Raw genomic sequence first — 21,204 nt, forward strand, 5'->3', positions numbered from 1 at the left:
CGAAACAGCTACAAGGCTGCCAAAACCGAGCCATTGATTACAGAGCATTTGATCCATTTGCATGCAGAGAGCTTTGCTTTGGAGCTGAGATGGAAACAGTCTTAATATAGCTGGAGAGAAAATATCCTCCTTGCACTCTCCTAACTGCACTTTGATAGGAAGCAGCCACAGAGCAGATGGTGCCTATATATAATCACCAGACCTATTATCCCAGCCTCTTTTAGTAATTTGAAGGATGTGATAACCACAAGGAGAGCAGCAAATATTCCCCCCTCCTCCCTCCTTCCCTTCCCCTGCTAATTAAAATATAAAAAAAAAAAAGAAAAAAATAGGAAAAAAAAGAAAAAAGGGGGAGGAAGCTATAATTATGGTAACGAATAAAAGAATTTCCAAATGAAGTAAATAACTATTTTGTGCACTGCTCCTTTAAACCAGAAGTCAAAAGTTAATTAAACAGCAGCGTGTTACTGAGTCAGGAGAACACAGCAAGTCCCAGTGCAGCGGGGAAGGAGACTGGAGACACTCCAGATGAATCCAAACCACAGCACTTCCATCCCTCCTGTGTGCCCTCCTGCCACTTGTCTGCAGATGCTGTGTGATGGTGAGGGGAAGGACAGCTCATCTCTTTCCATTCCTCTGCTTGCCAAAGCCTGGGCTTGCACAGATTCAGAGGATGAGCAACAGGAAGGGGAATCTCTCCAGGGGTTTCTCGCTGCATAAAGATGCTCAGGAAAACATCACAAAATGTGATTTTAGGGATGCTTTGAGAGAAGGCTGGGGAATGGTGGTGTTGGGATGAGGTCACGGAGAAGCAAGAAAGGTTTGAGGAGGGAATTACTCATAAAGCCCTTAACAGATGTAAGTTAATAGTGGAGGTGCTGAGGAACATCCCTGGCTCCCAGACAGAGCCCTCAGTCCCCTGCTGATGGCTCCAGGGGTGACACAAAGTGCAGAGAGGAACCCACAGGTGCTCATTGATGGCAAAAGCAAAGCTTCCCTTGGGAGAGCACCAAGTTCCCATGCACTCCCATACTGTGCCTGCATCCCACAGGCACCAGGGCAGCTGGAAAAATACCCCCAGCTCTAGGAGGGTCCATCCATCACCCAAACCTCCCAGAGAGAGGAGACTGCCCAGGGGTCTGAGAGAATTACTGGGGCTGTCTGACTGCTCCACAGCCCAGAGAGCATCAATCTGCTGCCCTGGCAGCTTCTGCACCACGTCCAGGTCAGAAGCAGCATTGATTGGTGACAGGAATCCCAGGGACTGTAGGATACACTCAAAACCATTGCTGCTGCTTCCCAGCATCCATCCCTGAGACACCCAGACTGCTGTAAGGAAAGTGGAGGTGGCATCAGAGCCACAAGATTCAATCTCCCCCCACCCCAACTTGCATGTCCTACCCTCCTGTCAAGGGACAAGCAACACAACAGCAAACCATGGCAGGCATTCCCTGCCCTGAGCAGTGATTGCTCTGGGATTTCACAAGCTGAGAGGGTGGGAACATCCCTGGGTGCTGCTGGAATGGAGATTCCCAAATGAGGTGGCCCCATTCCAGCCAGGAAGCTGCAGAGCTGCTCTGTGTGTGAATTTGGGAGCAGAGCTCTGTGACAGCACAGAGGATGCACACTTGGAAGGGACCCAAAAGGAGCATTGAATCCAGGTCCTGGCCTCGCACAGGACATCCCAAGAATCCCATCCTGTGCCTGAAAGTGTTCAAATACTCCTTGAACTCTGTCAGGCTTGGGGCTGTGACCACTTTCCTGGGAAGCCTATTCCAGTGCCCAGCCACCCTCTGAGGGAACCACCTTATCCTTACCCAGCCTCAACCTCCCCTGACACAGCTTCATGCTGTTTCCATGTTGAGCACAGACCAAACCTTGCATAAAGAAGGTCTGGAGGAAGGAACTGTGTGATCCCAGAGGACACATGTGTGACATGCCCACTTCTCCTCTCCATCCATGCACACCAACCAGCACCTCCTCCATGGCTTACCCAACCCAGGGCTTACCCAAACCCAGGGTTTGCAAGGGCTGAGGCAGCCCAGAGCACACAGATTGTTTAAATGCCTGGAAGCACCATTTGGTGTCATGAGGGCTGGTTTAGGAGCACTCACAGGTGTCTGTATCAGCCACACGTGGTTATGAGCCACCCATGGCATCATCACCTGCTGCAAGCCACCACTGAGCAGTGTCTCAGGGTCTGCTCTGCTCTTTTGGAGACCCTTCTGCCTTCTGGTGACATCTCTGCCTCCAAGCACCGTGGCTGATGAGGGGTCAAGCAGAGGCACAGCCACCAGGTCTATCCTGCTGCCCGTGTGAAAATCCACTTGCCAGAGCACACCCATGGGAAACGTGCTCCCTTCACTGCCTACTCACCCTGCTGGCAAGCAGGGATCCCTCACTTGCTCCACACCCTGCTACAGCAGGACCAGCACATCCCAAAAGCTGTAGGCTGCACATATGCCCTTGTGCTGTCACTTGTCCCCACGTGAGAGCAGAGCAGGCACAGCAGTGAGCACCCTGCTCTGTCTCTGTGCTGTCTGATGCCTCAGGTAACATCAGCTCTGCCTTGCTAACCCCATCCCCACAGAGCCATCTGCATCCCCCCAGAGCTATCCAAACCCTCCCTGAGACACCCATATTCCCCCAGAGCCACTCATATTCCCCCAGAGCCATCCATATCCTGCCACAGGCATTGGAATTGAGCCACGCACATCCCCCAGGGCCACCTGTATGCCCTAAAAACCAACAGTTGCTGCTAAGAGACTTCTGCCCCATGGCTGCAAGGATGGACATCCCTATGAGCAAAGCTACCTGTGATCTGCAAGTTCCAGGTGAAACAAAACAGGAGAATCCCTCTTCCAGATAGCCTGAGCTCAGTTCTTCAGTGGTTGATGGGTTACTCTAAGTCACCCTCCTGTGGATTTGTCTTTTCTTCCCTCCCAGGGCAGGTTATGATGTTTGGAAGACAAGAAATAGGGTGAGGCTGGGAACCCTGTGGAGATGACTGAAGGGGGGACCTCAGCATCACAAGGAGCTCTGTCACTCAGCCAAAGGCACAGTGAGACAAGAGATCCTTTGGGAGCAAAGAAGTGAAGGGAATGTGCCAAACAGGCTCAAGGAGGATCCAGATGGGCAGGGGCAGCCAGCCTGAAGGTTCAAGGTTAGAACAGGAAGGGACACTGGCTGTAAAACACACTCAGGAGAGGGGCAGATCCTTCCCAGCACTGCTGACACCTCAGAAGGACACTGCTCTGGGTCTCACCACCCCTTCCATCCCCAGTGCTTGGTGGCCTCCAGGGTGAGGTGGGTGACCACCCATCTCTCTGGCTGAGTGATGCTCTGCAGAGCTGTGGGCTGTGTCTGCCAGGGACAAAGAGCTTTGAATTTACAGAGGGGACAGAAAATCTGTATCTGCTGCTCAGTACTGGAGTAGAAGATTACAGATGGACTCTTGGATCATTCCCAACCTAAGTGATTCTACATTGTTCTCACTCAGAGTTCTGTTTGCTGGTGTATTGATGTACATGGATTTCAGCAAATAACTCTGCTCACACCTGCTCTCCTCATACAACAATTCTGATTTCAAGCTCCAGCATTAGCAAGATTGTGTAGCACTGGGAACCTGACGAAGTGTGAGACTTCTGGAAGTGTTCTCTGCCCGTTGTGTGTGACACCAGAGGGCATGAGCAAGACAACAAATGCCCTTGTCTGCCACCACTGAGAAGCTCAAGTGTAGTAAAGCCAAGGAGCTTTTCTCAGTCTATCAGTAAAAGAGAAGACAAGCAGACATGAGAGGTGTCCTCAGCTGGCACGATGAGTGCCAGGGTGCCAAGTCTCAGCAAGGCCAACTGAGCAGCAATTTTCTGAAGGCAATTCCAAAAGCTCATCCACCCCCAGCACAAACAGGAGATTTGTTTGCTTCACTGCTGTAACCTCACTAAGACTTCTTCATTTTTTCATGACATGTTTTGCTAAGTCTGCATGGGAGGAAATGTGTTCCTCTGTGTGAGGCAAACACAGGCTGAGGACACACAATTCCCTCCCTTCAGCTGAAATCTACACAGAGGACAACAACTTTGAAGCTGCCCATCAACCCAGCACAGATCAGGGTGGTCCTGTGGGTTAAAACAGGCAGATATCCCATTCCCAGCTCAGTTTGGGTACCAGGAATGGCAACAGGACTGTCTCCAGTGGGAGGCAGAGAGCTGCTGCCCAGCAGGGTAGGGAGGAAGAGGCAGGAAACCCACACTCTGCTCATGGCAAGAGCTTTCTTGGTGCTGTTTGCTCCACCTCAATTCCCTGATGACTCGGGCAGAGCTCCAGCACGTTCATCTCCCCTCTCACTGGGGATTCCATAACTGCAGCCAATGTTGGCAAAATCCTGCAGGCCATGTCACACACACATGTTCTGACACACAGCAGCTGCAGATCTGCCTCTAGGGCAGGACCACAGAAAGACTGAATTGTTTGGGTTGGAAGGGACCTTAGAGATGATCCAGTACCATCCCTTGCCATGGGCAGGGACACCTTCCACTGTCCCAGGGTGCTCCAAGTCCTGCCCAATCTGGCCTTGGGCACTTCCAGGGATCCAGGGGCAGCCACAGCTGCTCTGGGCAGCCAGTGCCTCATCACCCTCACAGGGAAGAATTTCTTTCCAAGATCCAGTTTAACCCTGCCCTCTGTCAGTTTGAACCTGGGCTGGGGTTCATGGAAGAAAGAGCCTCGATTTACTTCTCTTCAGCTCTAGTACAAGCGGGAGATTTTTCCTTTTCAGGACAAGAAATTTGCACAGGTGAGTATTTCTCCTCCCTTGCTCTGCTTGTTCTCCTTCTCCTTGTGGACAAACACCACCAGTTTTCTGGCAGAGCCTCCCATGGGAAGGGTGCAGCAGGCCTGAGCATCTCCCCCATTTCTGCAGGAGAGGAAGGGTGGCTCCAGACTGGCAAGAGCTTTGCTGGCCCCAGGATCTCTTTGTTCCCTCTCAGGGGAAGCCAGGCAGTGCAGTGACACTGGAACACCAGAGTGCAACATCTCTCCAGTGTGAACACAGTGCCAAGGATTCCTCTCTGTGGGATATTCCCTGGCAAGGTCTCTGACTCTATCTGTGCCTCACTGACCTGTGACTTTATGGTCCAGATGAGACCAGTGTATCTGCAGTCCTCCTCCTCAGCACAGCTAATGACAGACCCTCCTTTGCCTCTGCACAGATTCCCTCCCAACAGGGTGGAAAACACAGGGCTGAGCTGTGCTTCCACCTGACAGCAAATCCTGCAGTCAGCACTCAGGTGGAGCCAGCTCCAGGGGCAGGGAAGGGGCTGGAGCCCCCACACAAGAAGCTCTTGGCAGCTTTGCAGACAAGCTGCTTTCCTCTGTCCTTCCAGAGTTTCCAGGCCGTGTCTCCATCACAAAGATGTTGTGCAAGCCCAACATTTTGCAGCTGCTGCCTGACCTGGCCACAGAGGCAGGACTCCAGGCTTCACCCCATCCCCACGGGGAGCAGCCCCAGCCCCAGCCCCAGCCCCAGCCCCAGCCCCAGCCCCAGCTCCAGCTCCAGCTCCAGCTCCAGCTCCAGCCTCCTCCCTCCTGGGCTCCCGAGCCCATGGCAAGGCTGTCTGTACTCCTGGAGTGCTAAAGCTTGGTTTAAAGTTGCATCTCAAGCTTTGCAGGAACTGCTGATGCAGTGGGTGGGAAGGAGCACAGGAACATCACAGAATCCCAGAATGGTTTGGGTTGGAAGGCACATTAAAGCCCATCTGGTTCCACTCCCCTGCCATGGGCCGGACACCTTCCATTAGACCAGACTGGAGACTCATCCAGCCTGGCCTTGGACAGTTCCAAGGATGAGGCAGCCACAGCTTCTCTGGGTCACCTTCCATTGTCTGGGGTGAGTCCATATCCTCTGATCACTCCAGACCCAAATTCATCACTTAGAACACTGGTCCCACTCCTGGAGCACCCTCACTGTGGTAAATCCAGAGTGACTCCTTCAGAACATTCCAGACTTGCCTCCTGCAACATCTCCTCAAGCCTTGGCTAAACCTTGGCTAACCCCTGTCAGTGCAGTTGTGGGAGAGCTGGAGATGAACCAACCCTGAACCAAATCTCAAAACTGGAGTCTAGGTTGAGTCAAAGTCAAGGACAGCACAAAGCAAAACATCACATGAGCTTCAGCCACCCCTATTTCAGCCCTGTGCCATGACAGCATTAAATCTCATTGTGCCACAGCTCCAGAAGAACACAGCTCAGGCAACACCACCACATCACTGCTCTGGGAAAGACTCTGCCCCATTTTGGTGTCAGGAACAGGCAGTGCCTTTGCAGGGATGGGTCAGGGAAGGTTGAGCTCTGCAGGGCGTTGCTGGATTAAAGCCTCTGCACAGATAAACACCTCTGAGTAAGAGGGAGAACTTAAAACTAATAACAACACTAAAACCTAAACAAACACTAAGGAGTTGAGGGCTTTGCTTTGGAATAAAAGATTAATAAACAAATCGATTGAGTCAAGGGGCTGGGACAAAGGCTGACAGCCGTGTTTATTTTTTAGCATCTATCTGTGGACTTACCAGGCTTTTGCCCAAGCCAAATATTGTGTTAAGGAAGTTTATGAACTGACACATGAAGTGTGGTTGGGTCACCTCCAGCTCAGCCCACGGTTGTCTGAGCATGGTGCCACCAAAATGTGTCTGCAGGAGTTACAACAGCTTAACACGTGGGCCTGGACTATCACCAGCAGAGGATGATGCAGCCAAGCAAGTGGCAGAGATTGAGGAGGAATTCAAGCAGAAGCCTGGGTAAAATGTAGGGCTGTTGGCAGACCCACAGTGCTCCAGTCCCAGCTGCTGCTGAACACACTGAATTCTGAGAGAACTTAGGAAAAACCCCAGCACTGCAGCAGCTCGGGCACTGCAGTAGTTCAGCTTTGCCTCAGTTTTGGCATCTTGTGTCAACACCTGGGGACCACCACGGGGAAGGGTGGGTCAATGCTTCTGCTGAGAGCAAAGTCTGAGCACAGAAAGGCTCAAAAATCCACCAAGGGGTTTGCGGAAAGAGTCCTTCAAGACCCAACACTGGCAAAGTTCCAGCCACTGTCAGTGATCAACCTGCTGCACCCACCACACCTCCCTGCTTCCAGATCCTGACACGAGGAGCCAGACCCCTTCCATGGTGTGCAAAGCCTCTGAACCACCAGGCATGCAAAAACCACATGGAAGCACCCCAAAAAATAATCCTTGGAGAGGTTTAACAGACTGACTGCAAGCAGATTCATGGGGTTGTTCTCACCCTGCCTCCTTGTTAGACCCTTCCCATGCAGCTCAGTCACCCTGGAACAGCTTCACAGCACAGGGTCTGGCTCTCAGAGAACTGAACATCACACAGTCCCACAGCAGCAGGAGCTGGGGGCTTCACAGACAGGGGATTGGATGGGAATGATAGTCTAGAGCCTGTGGAGAAGCTGAGACCTTTCTGCTAAATCCCCACCTGCCTGCAAGGATGGACACAGGAGAGGCAGGGACCAGGGTGCTACAGCAATAAACCCAGAGCTGTGTTTTATAGTGCTGTTGATTTGAAACACCACTTCAAAAAAAAACCCAATAATTCTTACAGGAGAGAGAAAAGCCCAAAAGCCTTAAGTGACCATTTTAAAGCTTTTAGCTATTTAATTGTGGCTTTCCACACTCTGATAAAGAAACCAGGGCTACTGCCACAAGAAGCCTCTCCTCCCCAAAGTGCTCTCTGCATCCCTGATTTCTAGGAGATGCTGATAAAGCATCTTGGAGAGATTTCTGAACATCCCAGAGTGAAGGAGGACATGCAGCCCTGCAGGTGACATGGTGGCAGTCACTCAAAGGTGTGACAGAGTGAGTGGGTGGGCAGGGGAGCTTCTGAACCCCACTGAAAATCATCTTTTCAGTGTTGCATTCCTGCTTTTCCAAAGAAGGCTCACAGGAATCAATGGCTGCTTTGAACACCAGCTGTAGCTGCACTGCAGCTTCACACAAAAGCCAGTGCTGGACAGATCTCCAGTCATGGAGCTCTCCATGTGTCCAAGCCTTGGGCTGGGCTCTGCACCATCCATCAAAGCCTGGCAAGGTCTCCATGGGGGAAGAACCACCCAGCTCTCCTGGAAAACACTGAGGACTGTCCACTCCTCAGTCAACACCAGCTTCACACCTCTGCACTGAAAATACAAGAGAACCTTTTCAGATACCCTGAAGCTGGTGGATTCCACCTCTGCTTCCAAAACTTTTGCCTGCACTCTTGGTCCCAATCCCATTTATTCTCAGTAAGTCCTCAGCACACTTTTGGACTTGCCTCAAGGCCCCCAGCTCACTTTTGGACATGAAGCATCAGTTTCCTGCTTGCTTTAGGCACTCTTGAAACATGAACTGTAAATCTACACAAAGCTGCACAAAACACAAGGGGTTCCCTTCAGTGAGGCACGTTTTTTTACTCTAACTTTTTCTTACTCTTTGCTGTTTTCCCTCCTCTCCAGCTCTCAGGTGTCACAGACACATTTTATGAAAAATCCTTTCCTTAGCATTTTTTCTCTGGAGAAGCTGAGAGGCCTCAGGAACAAAATGTAAACAATGATTATCTGCTGCTGTGGAATGCAACAGGTGCATCTGTGATTGGTCTCGTGTGGTTGTTTCTAATTAATGGCCAATCACAGTCCAGCTGGCTCGGACTCTCTGTCTGAGAAACACAAGCTTTTGTTATAATTCTTTCTTTTGCTATTCTTAGCTAGCCTTCTGATGAAATCCTTTATTCTATTCTTTTAGTATAGTTTTAATATAATATATTTCATAAAATAATTAAAGAAGCCTTCTGAAACGTGGAGTCAGATCCTTGTCTCTTCCCTCATCCTAAGGGATGTGAACAGCGTCACACCCAGGTCTTTAAGACCTTACAATGCTGGAAGAAAAAAACCCCAACAAGGCAAGCAGGAAATAAAAAAAGCAGGTGAGGAAAGGAAAAATAAAAAAAAAAAGAGTTTTCTATGGCCCAGATGAGTTCAGCCCCTGTGCTAACCACGCCAAAGCAGCAGTTCCTAGTGGGATGGGGGGGATCCTCCCCAGATCCTCCTCCCGTGAGTACTCACTGGTGCTTGTGCTAGTGCCGATGGTGTTGATGGTGGTGGGGACGGAGGAGGAGGAGTAGAGGGGCAGGTGGCCGTTCTCGCAGGCCAGGTTTTTGTCCTGCCAGCTGGAGGCGCTGACGCTGATGCCGGAGTCCCTGGAGTTCTGCCAGCCGTTGTTGAGTTTGTCGTCGGAGTTCTGTCTTTGGTGATAGTAGTGAGCCTGCCCGTAGTCCAGCGAGTCCGAGCGGCCCCGGCCCTGCCCACCAAAGCCCCCCGACGACGACGACGACGATGACGACGACGTGCGGTCCTCCAGGTGGTTGAGCCACATGGCCAGGGCGCTCCTGTCCTCCAGCGAGGTGGCAGGGTGGATCAAGGCGTAGGACAGCAGCTGCCTGCTCTCCTCGATGTGCTGGTTGTGCTCGATGGAGTGCGCCAGGATTTTGGGCAAGAGTTTCATGTACTCGACTTTCGCCTCGATGTTGCCGGGCTTCAGTAAAGGCAGGTGGGTCAGCAAGAGGGAGATCACTTTGTCCTTGGATTCCTGTTGCCACTGATTAATGATTCCTGTGGAAGGAATAAGGACGGGGGGAAAAAAGGGATTAATGAGAAATTGATAAACAGAGGTAATAAAGAAATAACCGGGTCCTGCCAGGGTAAATGCGACATGCCGAAGGGATTTGAACGTGTGGTTGTCACAGACACGTTTTATGAAAAATCCTTTCCTTAGGATTTTTTCTCCTGAGAAAAAATGTAAACAATGATTATCTGCTGCTGTGGAATGCAACAGGTGCATCTTTGATTGGTCCATGTTGGTTGTTTCTAATTAATGGCCAATCACAGTCAGCTGGCTCGGACTCTCTGAGAGTCAGGAGCTTTTGTTTTCATTCTTCTCTTGCTTGCTTCTGATGAAATCCTTTCTTCTATTCTTTTAGTATAGTTTTAATATAATATATATAATAAAATAATAAATCAAGCTTTCTAAACATGGAGTCAGATCCTCTTCTCTGATCCTGGACCTCTGTGAACACCACCATATGTGGTAGCACAGCATGAGCATCTCCCTGGCAAGGGGGTTACTGCTGTATTGCACCAAATAGTTACCCAGACACAGGTTCTTACAGGTCACCACCCTCCAAAACCATTGTCAGGGCAAAGCTTGACAAACTGGATGCCAAAAGTTACCAGATGCTCCTTAAAATCACTGAAAAAAACAAACTACACCCAACTCTATGTGGGGAATGCATTTATAGCCATTTTCCAACTCTACTGCTGTTGCTCTTATTTTAATCAAAATCATGATTTGGCCCAAATTTTTCATATTGTTGCAGATTACAGAAAATCTGCGCTCAGTGGATCAAGCTAACCTTTCAAAAGAACTTGGCTGGAAAATTGAAAAGGTCAAGATTCAAAGGAGACAACAGAGGAGAGAACCCCAGAGGAAACGCAATCACCCATCCAGGGTGTTGGTGCATCCACCAGCCCCAAAGGAAAGGAGGGAAGCAGCCCCAGAGCTCCTGTTCCTCTGTGAGATCACAGCAAATAGGAGAGGTTCCAGAAGACAAGGGAAAAAAAAAACAAGAAACCTAGGGGTTAGATTTAAATATGCAGAAGGAAAAGTCAGGGAAATACAAACTGGTCACTTAACTGGAACTCCTGGAAAACTGATGGAACAAATAATGAAACAACCTATTTGTAAGCACTTAGGAGATAACAAGATGATAAGTGACTGCCGACACCCATTTGTCAAGAGCAATTTGATTTCCTTCTGCGACAGAGCAACTGGCCTGTGAATAGCTGGAGGAGCAGGCAGTGCTGTATATCTTGATATTCATTAGGTGCTGCTGCACATGGCTCCCTCAGCAGCACAGCAGAGAGAAACTGCTCTAATGTGGGCACACAACTCATCTGAAAAACACATGGAGGGAGCTGGTGCTGCTGATTCACTGTGAGAATGGGAGGATGGGCTGGGCAAGGAGACCTGTCCTGGGCCTGGCACCACCCAGAATGTCACTGGTGATAAGGGTGATGTGATAAACGTGATCAGCATGCAGGTATTGCGCTAAGAGAAAGGAAAACACTCCAGGAAACTGGACTAGAGGTCAAACAGTGCTGAGGATTCAAAGGGGTGGCATGAAGCTGGGTCAGGGGAGGTTTAGGCTGGAGATCAGGAAAAGGTTCTTCCCCCAGAGGGTGGTGGGGCACTGACCAGGCTCCCCAGGGATTGGTCACAGCACCAGCCTGCCAGAGCTCCAGGAGAATCTGGACAATACTCTCAAGCACAGGATGAGATTGCTGGAGTGTCCTGTGCAGGGTCAGAAGTTGGATGTGATGATCCTTGTGGGTCCCCTTCCAGCTCAGGACATTCTATGAGACTTGGAGAGATGTGGAAGAACATCTGCATGAAGCAGGTGCAAACATCTGCACGCAGGTGGGAACAAAGGGCTGCGCAGCACGAGGTGGGCAAGAGCCTGGCTTGGGAAGCACCACCTCAGTCAGACACCCTGCTGCACAGAAAAGCTGCACCAGGCAGCCTGACCCTGGCTGAGAGGTGAACACTGGCATGGACAAGCTGCTCTCCACCTCTGCTGCTGCCCAGGGAAATGCTGGAGCCACCATCTCTGGAGGGATTTACCAGCCATGAGGATGCGGCCCTTGGGGACACGGGTCAGTGGTGGCCTTGGCAGTGCTGGGGGAATGGTTGAACTCAGTGATCTTGGAGGGCTTTTCCGACCTAAACAATTCTATGACTCTCTGACTTGAACTGCAGCAAAGATGAATGAGGTTGGACATGATGGAAGTGCCTTCTGCAGGGCAGGGTGGCCCAGGACACTGTGAGATCTCCATCACCACAGGTTTCTCTGAAGAACTGATACAAACTCCAAACACCTACCTAATCTACCCAGATCAGCCAAGAGACACTTCCCAGCCCCAGGGCAGTCTCTCCTCCAGTGCTGACCAAACCCCTCTGTAAAACCTTCAAACTTCCAGCCTCTGCCTTAGGCTGTGCTACAGGAGCAACAACTGAACTGTGTGGTGGTGAACACTCCCTCCTGCTTGCTTTGAACACACTGCCCAAAGCTCCATCAGGTGAAATGCTGAAAATATCCCCCAAAACGTTATGTTCTCCTTCCCTGTCTGCCGTCTTCAATCCATTCCACACAAGAAGCTGCTCTAAATCACTGATTATCCCTACAGCCTCTGTGTGGTTTTGAGCTAGGGCAACTGAACCCACACCACTGAAATGCAGATCCAGATCTCCATCTGTAGGATCATTCATCAGCTTTGCACTTGGGAAGGCACAAGAGCAAACCAATATCCAGCTCAGGATATTCTGTGACCCAGGAACTGGACTCTACAACCCATGTGGGTCCCCTCCCCCTCAGGATATTCCATGATTCCATGATTCTGCATGACCCATGCTGCCAGCCAGCAGCTAACCCAACCCTCCCACCACCCCTGACCCAGAAAAGGGCTGCTAGAGCAGCAACTTCTCCCAGTTAGGGCCAAACTCTGCCCATCAGTTCCTGACACGACTGCGGCAGTGAGCAGCACTCATCCCTCCACATTCACCCTCCCAGTCCCAAGGCATGCAACTGTTTTAATAGGAAGCCACTAGATGGCTTGCTGGAAACACTGGAGACTCTCCCTGGAACTTTCTGCACTGGTATTTACTTCTCCAGAGCTCCCCCTCCTCCAGAGCCACTTCCTGAGCCAGCACAGCGTGCCCGAGCCGTCCTGCACCGAAAGGAGCGAGGGACACGACGTGGCACGGCTCTGGTGGAGAAGGAGCTGCTGTACTGCAGCAGAGGGGGCTTCTGGTGCTCTGGGTGTGCTCCTGTGCCCGTGGGAATGCTGTGAGGTTGTTTTGGTGCTAAAAAAAACGGGATTTGGGAGAGCAACACTCAGCATAAGTGATGCTGTAAAGGATACATGAGTGTAGCGGGACTCAAGGCTCACCAGTGCATATCCATGTTTTCCATATGCAGATGTCCCTGCTCCAGGCAAGGCTTCCTGTTGGGATGAATCTGATTTATCTGTCCCCTCTCTCTTAGTCAGCTGCCTGGTGAGTTGAAAACATGTCTTATTTTCTCCCATCCTCCTGCAGAGAGGGATGTCACACCCTGATATTTTATCATCACTCCCGTGGTGGTTCAGCAGCACTTTCAGGCTGCCACAGCCAAACCCCAGCCTGGCACCAGCTGGGATTCTGCAGCAGCTCAGATAAACTGAGAAATCAAAGACCATTAAAAAAAAAAAAGGCCTGCAATGCACTGCTCAAAGAAGTTGCTGCCACTTAAACACAGGAGCAAAATACACGTAGAAAAAGCCGAGTCTGGTGTAAACTGGGTGCAGGAGAGGAGGAGGAGGAGGGAGGCAGGTGGCCATGGCTGGGCTCCTCCTCCTCACTTGGGGGAGAGCCGAGCATGAAGGTCCCCACTGGGGAAACACAGGATGGCGCCAGAGCTGCTTCTTGGGGACTTTGCCTTGGACCTCCAAGAGATTTGGGGGTTTAAACCACAGCCCCGAAAAGAGAGAGCACTGACCCAGAAACCTGTGGCTGATGAAGGGCTGGGTGCCCTGGCCCAGGCAGGAGCTGGTCTCCTTCTCAGCCAGCAGCAGGACGTGCACAATTAAACAAAAATGGAAAATAATTAGATCTGAAAGAGGTTTGGCTCTCTCTGAGATGGGGCAGAAGGTCAGGCTTAATCCTATCTGCCAGAAAACAGAGGGATCTGGAGAGGGCAGTGCAGGAGAGGGAAGCTGGAGTTGCCTGTGGGCAGGGGGAGAGGGGCTGGCAACACCCCAGAGCCCCCCCTTCAGCCCCTCACCTGCTCCCATGCACTCCTGGCCATCTGGGATATCTCATCCTTCATTGCCAGAACAAACACTCTGGGGCAGCTGAGACTGGGATGTGTTTTGGGATCCCACATCCCAGGGTCCTGACACAATACCTGTGGTGGGTCACAGGCACTAATCTCATGACAGCCTCATCAGCTCCCCTGGATGCTGCTGCAGGGGATGCCTGGTGCTTCCCATCACAAGGATTTCACACTGCTCTGTGCAATGTCACTGGCAAATCTGAGCAGAGAGAGAGCCCCAAAGTCAGAGTCCCCTCCTTGCTGCCTTGAAATCCCCCAAAATCCCTGTCCTGCCCACTGCTGCCATTGAACTGCCCTCTCCTCTGGGAGATGAGGTAAGATAACAACTGACCAGCCCTGCACTGGGAAGGCATGGGAGCTGCTGGTACCCCCAAAGCAGAAAATCACAGTTTTTATTATGGGACATTTTCTTGAATGAGAAGCTGAATGAAGGTGGGATGTGAAACTACCTTCTACTGAAGGATTACTTAACTGACAGGATTTTGCTGCTAGACAGCCCAGCTGATGCATGTGCAGCATGCCTGAGGATAAATCCAGCTCCAAATATAGCTGGGTCCTGCTTCCAAGACTGAAACCTGTGCTTGTGCTATGAATAGGACCAACACCATCCCAAAACTGGGGCTTCTGGCTGGAAAATGAGGTGAAGTTTGTAAATTTATTAAGCTGTTAAGGGATTTCTATGTGACAAATCTGCTTAATCACTGCTGGATCCCTGCAAACTGTTAATTTGTTAATTGCCACCATGTCCAGTGGTGATGGACCCACCCCTACTGCTGTATTGCAAGAGACACCTTCCTGCCTTTACTTGAACCTGCCTCCTGAAGGGTGAAGGGGTTATTTCAACCACCAGCAATGCCCATGGTGATGATGTCCTGGGAATAGTCACAGTTTTCCAAATGTAAAGCCAGACCAGATGGACAAAGGCAGGGTGGACACAGTCCCTGCAAAAAACAACGCGAGTAGCACGCTGGTGCCTGCATTTACAAACCCTGAAGGGCCAAACTGCAGGGGTTTAATCCTAGTTTTGGTTTTTGTGAACAGGCTTCTGGGTCAGAAGATTCCAGTTTAAAAACACCACCCCTGCTGAGAGGGATGGCCAAGAGCAGCTGTCAGCACAGGAGAAGAACCTGTGGGTCTCACCAGGTGACTTGTCTTCAAGGAACAACGATAATGCCAAGCGCTCTCAAGCACTTGAAGGAACCCAAAAACTGACCAAACCCATCCAAGACAAACTATTTCATTTTGAAAGCAGAAATTGGGTTCTACTCCTGTTACTATATAGAACTTCACAGTGAAGCCCAACTCAGGTGAAGTGTCCAGAGGAGGCCATGGAGATGCTCCAAAGCTGGAGCCAGGCTGGGAGAGCTGGGGGTGCTCACCTGGAGAGGAGAAGGCTCCAGGGAGAGCTCAGAGCCCCTGGCAGGGCCTGAAGGGGCTCCAGGAGAGCTGGAGAGGGACTGGGGACAAGGGATGGAGGGACAGGACACAGGGAATGGCTCCCATTGCCGGAGGGCAGGGATGGATGGGATATTGGGAAGTGGGAATTCCTGGCTGTGAGGGTGGGGAAGGCCCTGGCACAGGGTGCCCAGAGAAGTTGTGCCTGTCCCTGGATCCCTGGCAGCGTCCAAAGTCAGGGTGGACAGGGATTGAAGCAGCCTGGGACAGTGGAAGATGTCCCTGCCATGGCAGGGGGCTGGAATGAGGTGGTCTTCAAGGTCCCTTCCAATCCAAAGCATTCCAGGATTCCATGAATTTGCTGATTGTGATTTTGGTGAAGTGAGTGAGATGAGTGATATGTAACTTATAAACAGACAACAGCTTATCCTGGGCAACAAGGACACCAATTTAAAGACTAGAAGTGTTTTTAAAACTGCCCAAGGATTTTCCAAATAACAAAGAGGACATTCACACAGGAGGTTTGGTATCATTGCCCCTCAATGCCAACTCAGTGCACTTAAGGGCTCCAGCTTGTCAGCAAATTGCTCTTAAATTACTGTTTTATTATGCCCTTGTTTTCAGTTTTCCATAAAAAGTTCTCAAAAGCCCATTCAGATAATTTGCCCAAGCAAGAAATGACTAAGAGAGGGATTCATAGGATCATTAAGGTTGGAAAAGACCTCTAAGATCATTGAGTCCAACCATTAACCAGATGCTCAAATCTGAAGGGCACCCTCTAAGCACCTTCCCAGAAGGGTTGAAATAAATTGCACTCTCAGATGTATTTGGGGAGAAAAACCAGGAATTTGCACTAAAAGTTTAGGTTGGGATCCTTGATCTTGCAAAGTGACATACAGCAGCATCAGGGACTGGAGAGAGGAGCTGGGTGCTCCTGGATGGCAATCAAGCCCTTGTGGGGATGGACAACACCAAGGTTTTCATGTCTTGGATGGCCAACAGCAAAAGAGAAATCCAATCCATGCTTAGGCAGCTGGCAACTGCTTCCAGTGAGCCTGGAATCAGTGGCCACAGAGCAGGAGATGGCTATTTCTGGGTCTGCAGGAAGGTTTTTCAAGAGGCTTCCTCAGCAGCTCCCAGAAGAGGCTCCCATTGTTCACAGTTTCCTGGATTATGAATGTGAAACTGAATCTGGGTGATGGGCAGAGCTGTGTGGAGGGCACCCACTTTTTATTGTCAGAGGCAGAAAAATCAGCACCTGGACTCATCCTGCTGTGCAAAGACCCAGCAGCACATCACCACCCACCAGTTTCTCCACACATCCATGGGAGATGCTGCACTTCCATCAAAAGCCCCCAAATCTGTGGTAAACGTGGTCATATCCATCAGCCCTGGGATCTCACACCCATTCCAGCTGCCTGGATGCCTTCACCAGGGCAAAAGGGGTCAAGAAACATGACCCTGCATATGAACACAGCCCAACAACCTGAGCTTGGCCACAACATCATCTCCCAGTGAGTGACCATCATCAGACAAACCTGAGTTCTATGTCTAGTTGTTCCAGTTTCTCCCAAGCACTTCTGTTTGCCTCCATTTCCAGTTGAATTTATCTGGTTTTATGCTTCTGAACTAGATGATCTTTAAGATTCCTCCCAACCCAAACCATTCAGTGATTCTATGAGCGAGGTGGAGAAACCACACCCCACCTCACACGGGGCAGTTTGCTGCAAAGATAAAGCAGGGGAGCAAAAAAATCAAGAGATTTCACCCACAAGTCTGAATTTGCACCAAGTGCATCAACCAAGGGCAGGTTGCTGCCAGTCCCAGCCTCCCCACAACTGGGTTTACTGGTCTGTGAGATGGACCAGCTCCCCACCACCCATCACAGAAATCCACTCTCCAACAGTACTGCAGACACAAACCCCTGCCCTGGCTCCTGCTGCAGCAGCTCGATTGAAGGTGAAGCACAAAGTGTTTCCAGCTGAAGGGATTTAAATTATTATTTGCAGTAATTAGCACCTGCACGTTGACCCAGTCACAATACTTTGTTTGGGCAATTTTACATCATTCCCTTCGTAAATCAGCCTCACTCAAGAGGCCAGCATGAAGGAAAACAAAGCAAGAACCCCGTTGGAAACACTCTGTACCCCATCCAGGGCACATCAATACCTTCACTGTTAAACCTGGCAGCCCTCTCCCTCCACCAGAGGCCAAATAATCAAAATTTCAGCATGTGCCTCCTCGTTATTGCGACTGGCGCTAATTAAAAGGAAAAACATCTCGGTGATAAACGTTACTGCTGACCTGCCAAGTGCAGCAGGCAGAGAGGCTGCCACTGAAACACTGCTGAACCTGAATCCTGCTCCTCATCCCCCCAAGATTGATGCCAACACAGGGGAGAAGACACCTGTGATGCTTCCAAGCACCTCCACGTCTGCGAGGCTGCGGTGTAAATCCCAACAAGGAACCCAAAAACCAACCAAACCCGTCCAAGATAAACCATGGTCTCACCAGGTGACTTGTCTTCAAGGAACAACAATAATGCCAAGTGCTCTCAACCACTTGAAGGAACCCAAAAAACAACCAAACCCATCCAAGACAAACCATTTCATTTTGAAAGCAGAAATTGGGTTCTCCTCCTGTTACTATATACAACTTATTTCACAGTGAAGCACAAGCCAAGTGAAGTGTCCAGGAGGCCACAGAGATGTTCCAAGGGCTGGAGCCAGGCTAGGAGAGCTGGAGGTGCTTATCTGGAGAGGAGAAGGCTCCAGGGAGAGCTCAGAGCCTGCTCCAGGTCTGGATTTATGCCTGAGCAGGGCTGACCTCAGCAGGGTGGGAGGACCTAATGCCACACGTCTGGAGGCAGCAGGAGCTGTGCCAAGCAGCACTGTGCCTGCTGGACCCACAGCTGCTGGCACCTCCCAGGGGAGGCCAGCTCTGCATCCTGGGAACAGATTCCTCACAGGTCACCAAAACTGCTCACCCCAGTGGATAATGTGGGATCTGACAGAGGAAAAGCCCATAAACCCCCATGGGTGGCTTTTTGCTGTCACTCCCATTCAGGTCTAACAGCCCAGCTTGGGGAGGAATTGGTAAGCACTGGGGAAGCTCTTGCCTTGGAACAAGTCTTTGCTAGGAGCTGGGAACAGCCTGCAAAAAAGCCCTGGACACTGGGAGGGCCTGGGGACTGCTGTGTGTGGGTTAAGGGCTTGCACTTCCCCTCCCACAGCACCCAATCCCACAGCTTTGAACCTCCAGCTCCAACACACTCAGTGCCACCCCAGCATCTTTGGTCTATAATGAGACATAAAAAGGCAACCACACAACTCCCCTTTCCCTGACTGGTCACTTTCCTTTCCTGGGCAGATTCAAGGGTGGACAACCTCTCTGAAGGACAGGTGGACCTTTTGTCTACCAGCACCAACAAGGAGAGGACAGACAGACACCACACAAGGCACATGCAGCCACATCCCACCTCACACCCCGGCTCCGTCGGAGCGCGATGGAAAATCTGCCAGCGATGCACAGCAACCTCTGGGTTCACATGGTGCTGGCTCCCCTCCGTGTTTCCAGCAGCTACATCACACTCTAAGAGGCTAAAAATACATTAGGAAAGTACTTAATGTTTCTTTTCCACCCGAGCGGCTGCTGCAGAGAAGCTCCAAGGGGGAAGGGAGGTGAACAGACCAGAGCGGATGCAGGGAAGGGAGGCAAAAAAATGGAGCAATGTGGGACAGCACATCCGACAAAAAGGGGTGACCTGGGAAATCCCCACTGGTTCCTTGGAAAACACTGGTTCCTTGGAAAAACAAAGGCAAGAGCCACATAACCACGAAAAGCAAAGTGTTTCTGAATACAGAGAGGATTTAAGGCCAGGCTGGACAGGACTTGGAGCAACCTGGTCTAGTGGGAGGTGTCCCTGTCCATGGCAAGGGTTGGAATGAGCTGATCTTTAAGGTGCCTTCCAGCCCAAACCAATCTGTGATTCTGTGGTTCAGCACTGACAAGAGCACAGAAGAATTCATGAAGGAGCATCTCCTCCATTCCTAATTACCAAGATTAAGGAGCTCCATGTAAATTAATTACACAATATTCCTTTTTAAATGCAGCAGTGAATATTTAACCACCAAACCCAATTATGTTCCAAAGAGATAATCTTCCTGCAATGGCTCCCAACGTTCCCCTGTGTGCCACAGGTGAGTCCTTCACCACCCAGGGCTGAGGCAGGAGTGATGGGTTTGTCAGCACAGCTGGGTGGCAAGAGGCACATGGGCTGCTGCTCTTCACTTTGGAAGAACAGCCAGTTTCATGGAATTCTGGAATGGTTTGGGTTGGAAGAGACCTCAGTCTCTTCAAGACCACACAGTTCCAACCCCCTGCCATGGGCAAGGACAGCTTCCACTAGACCAGGTTGCCCCAAACCCCATCCAACTTGGCCTTAAATATTTCAGGGATGGGGCAGCCACAGCTTCTCTGGGCAACTGTTTCAACAATTTCTCACAATTCTTCTTGGGATGCCAGGCGAGGGGCAGGTGACATGTAAGTTCTGAGGAAACAAAAAGCAAACAACCCCTTGCTCCTGTCTCCAAAACCCCTGTGTGGGATAAGACACGAGTCCTACTCAACTTGCTGCCCTTTTAAAGGCAGCTCTCCTTGGGCAGAGAGTTCAGCTGTCTGTCACTGGCAGCTCCCCTCTCCATGATGCTCTCCAAAGCAGCAGCAGCCCCATCAAGTGTTAGCAGGAGTTGGGAATTTCAGCACTGCCTCGATCAGAACTTCCCATCCTGTCACCCCAAACAGGCTGATGAAACCCCACCAGCAGACAGAGCACCTCACCACCCAATTTGTAAACTCCAAATGGGAGCAGAATGCCCAACAGTTTGGTCAGATGCAGAGCAAACTGGAATATTTCTCACCAAAACATGCCTTAACTCCCACAGAGATCCACAAGCACAGAAGAGCCCAGCTCCACTGTGAGTAGAAATGAGTAAGATTTTCATATTTTTGCCACTATTTTCCCCCTCTGCCTCCTGAGCTTGCCAGAGCTCCAATCATTAGGAGGCTGTTTGTACAAACCCAGAAGTGATGTATTTTTAGCACTGGAGAATTGCATGGCACGATCATTAAGGAGCTTCTGCAGACAGCAACAAGAGTAGGGATTTTTCCTTCTCTAAATTGGCTCCAGCCACTACAGTTTTCAGCCCAAAGCAGACTTTCAGGAAATTCAGGAGGAGAGGGAGCCTTTTTCCATGACATATTTAATACTGAGCTGAAGTACACTCGATTTTCACACTGTGCATCCGACGGGAGGTTTTATGGATTTGTTTTCTAGGCTGTACTGTTGCACACTTTTGCTACAGAGCATAATACCCTGTATTATCACAACACTCCCTAGCAACAGGACTTTAATTTAGTGCAGAGATTTCCAGTGCTGAGAGCATTTCACTGACTCAGAGCAAAGACGACACGCTGGGAAACCTTATCAAAAGCCCCACGGGTGCCAAGGGAATCTACATCACGTGAATGATGGCATTCGAGCTTCCCACCACAACGTGGCCAGCCCTGGCACACAGAACACCTTGGGAAACAGGAATTTGCTTCACTGATTTCACAATCCACAGTCCAGCCAGCGTGGAGCGATGTCTACACTGATGGCAGCAGTGTCAGTGGGTGGGAGATAAGGTGAAAATCCAACAAGTGCTCAGGCAGAGAAATGTGGGGAATGGCTCAGTGGCACAAACGAGAGCTCAGAGCCAGGGGGGACATCAAGCAGGACAAGGTGCCACCTCCTGCTTCTCACCCCAAGGTCAGGAGGAGGACAGATGCTTGGCAGACAAACCA

General features: G+C 50.6%; 1 protein-coding gene across 3 annotated transcripts in view; it reads right to left on the reverse strand.

Moving 5' to 3' along the window:
* SAMD4A (sterile alpha motif domain containing 4A) overlaps positions 1-21,204 on the reverse strand; it is a 99,115-nt gene that overhangs the window by 27,714 nt on the left and 50,197 nt on the right. For all 3 annotated transcript variants that reach the window (XM_030948868.1, XM_030948867.1, XM_030948866.1), the window contains exon 3: positions 9,104-9,649. In XM_030948868.1, the coding sequence (XP_030804728.1) occupies positions 9,104-9,649 (546 nt within the window). The remainder of the gene's footprint in view (positions 1-9,103; positions 9,650-21,204) is intronic.

Source organism: Camarhynchus parvulus, chromosome 5, assembly GCF_901933205.1.
Source record: "Camarhynchus parvulus chromosome 5, STF_HiC, whole genome shotgun sequence".
Classification (NCBI taxonomy): domain Eukaryota; kingdom Metazoa; phylum Chordata; class Aves; order Passeriformes; family Thraupidae; genus Camarhynchus; species Camarhynchus parvulus.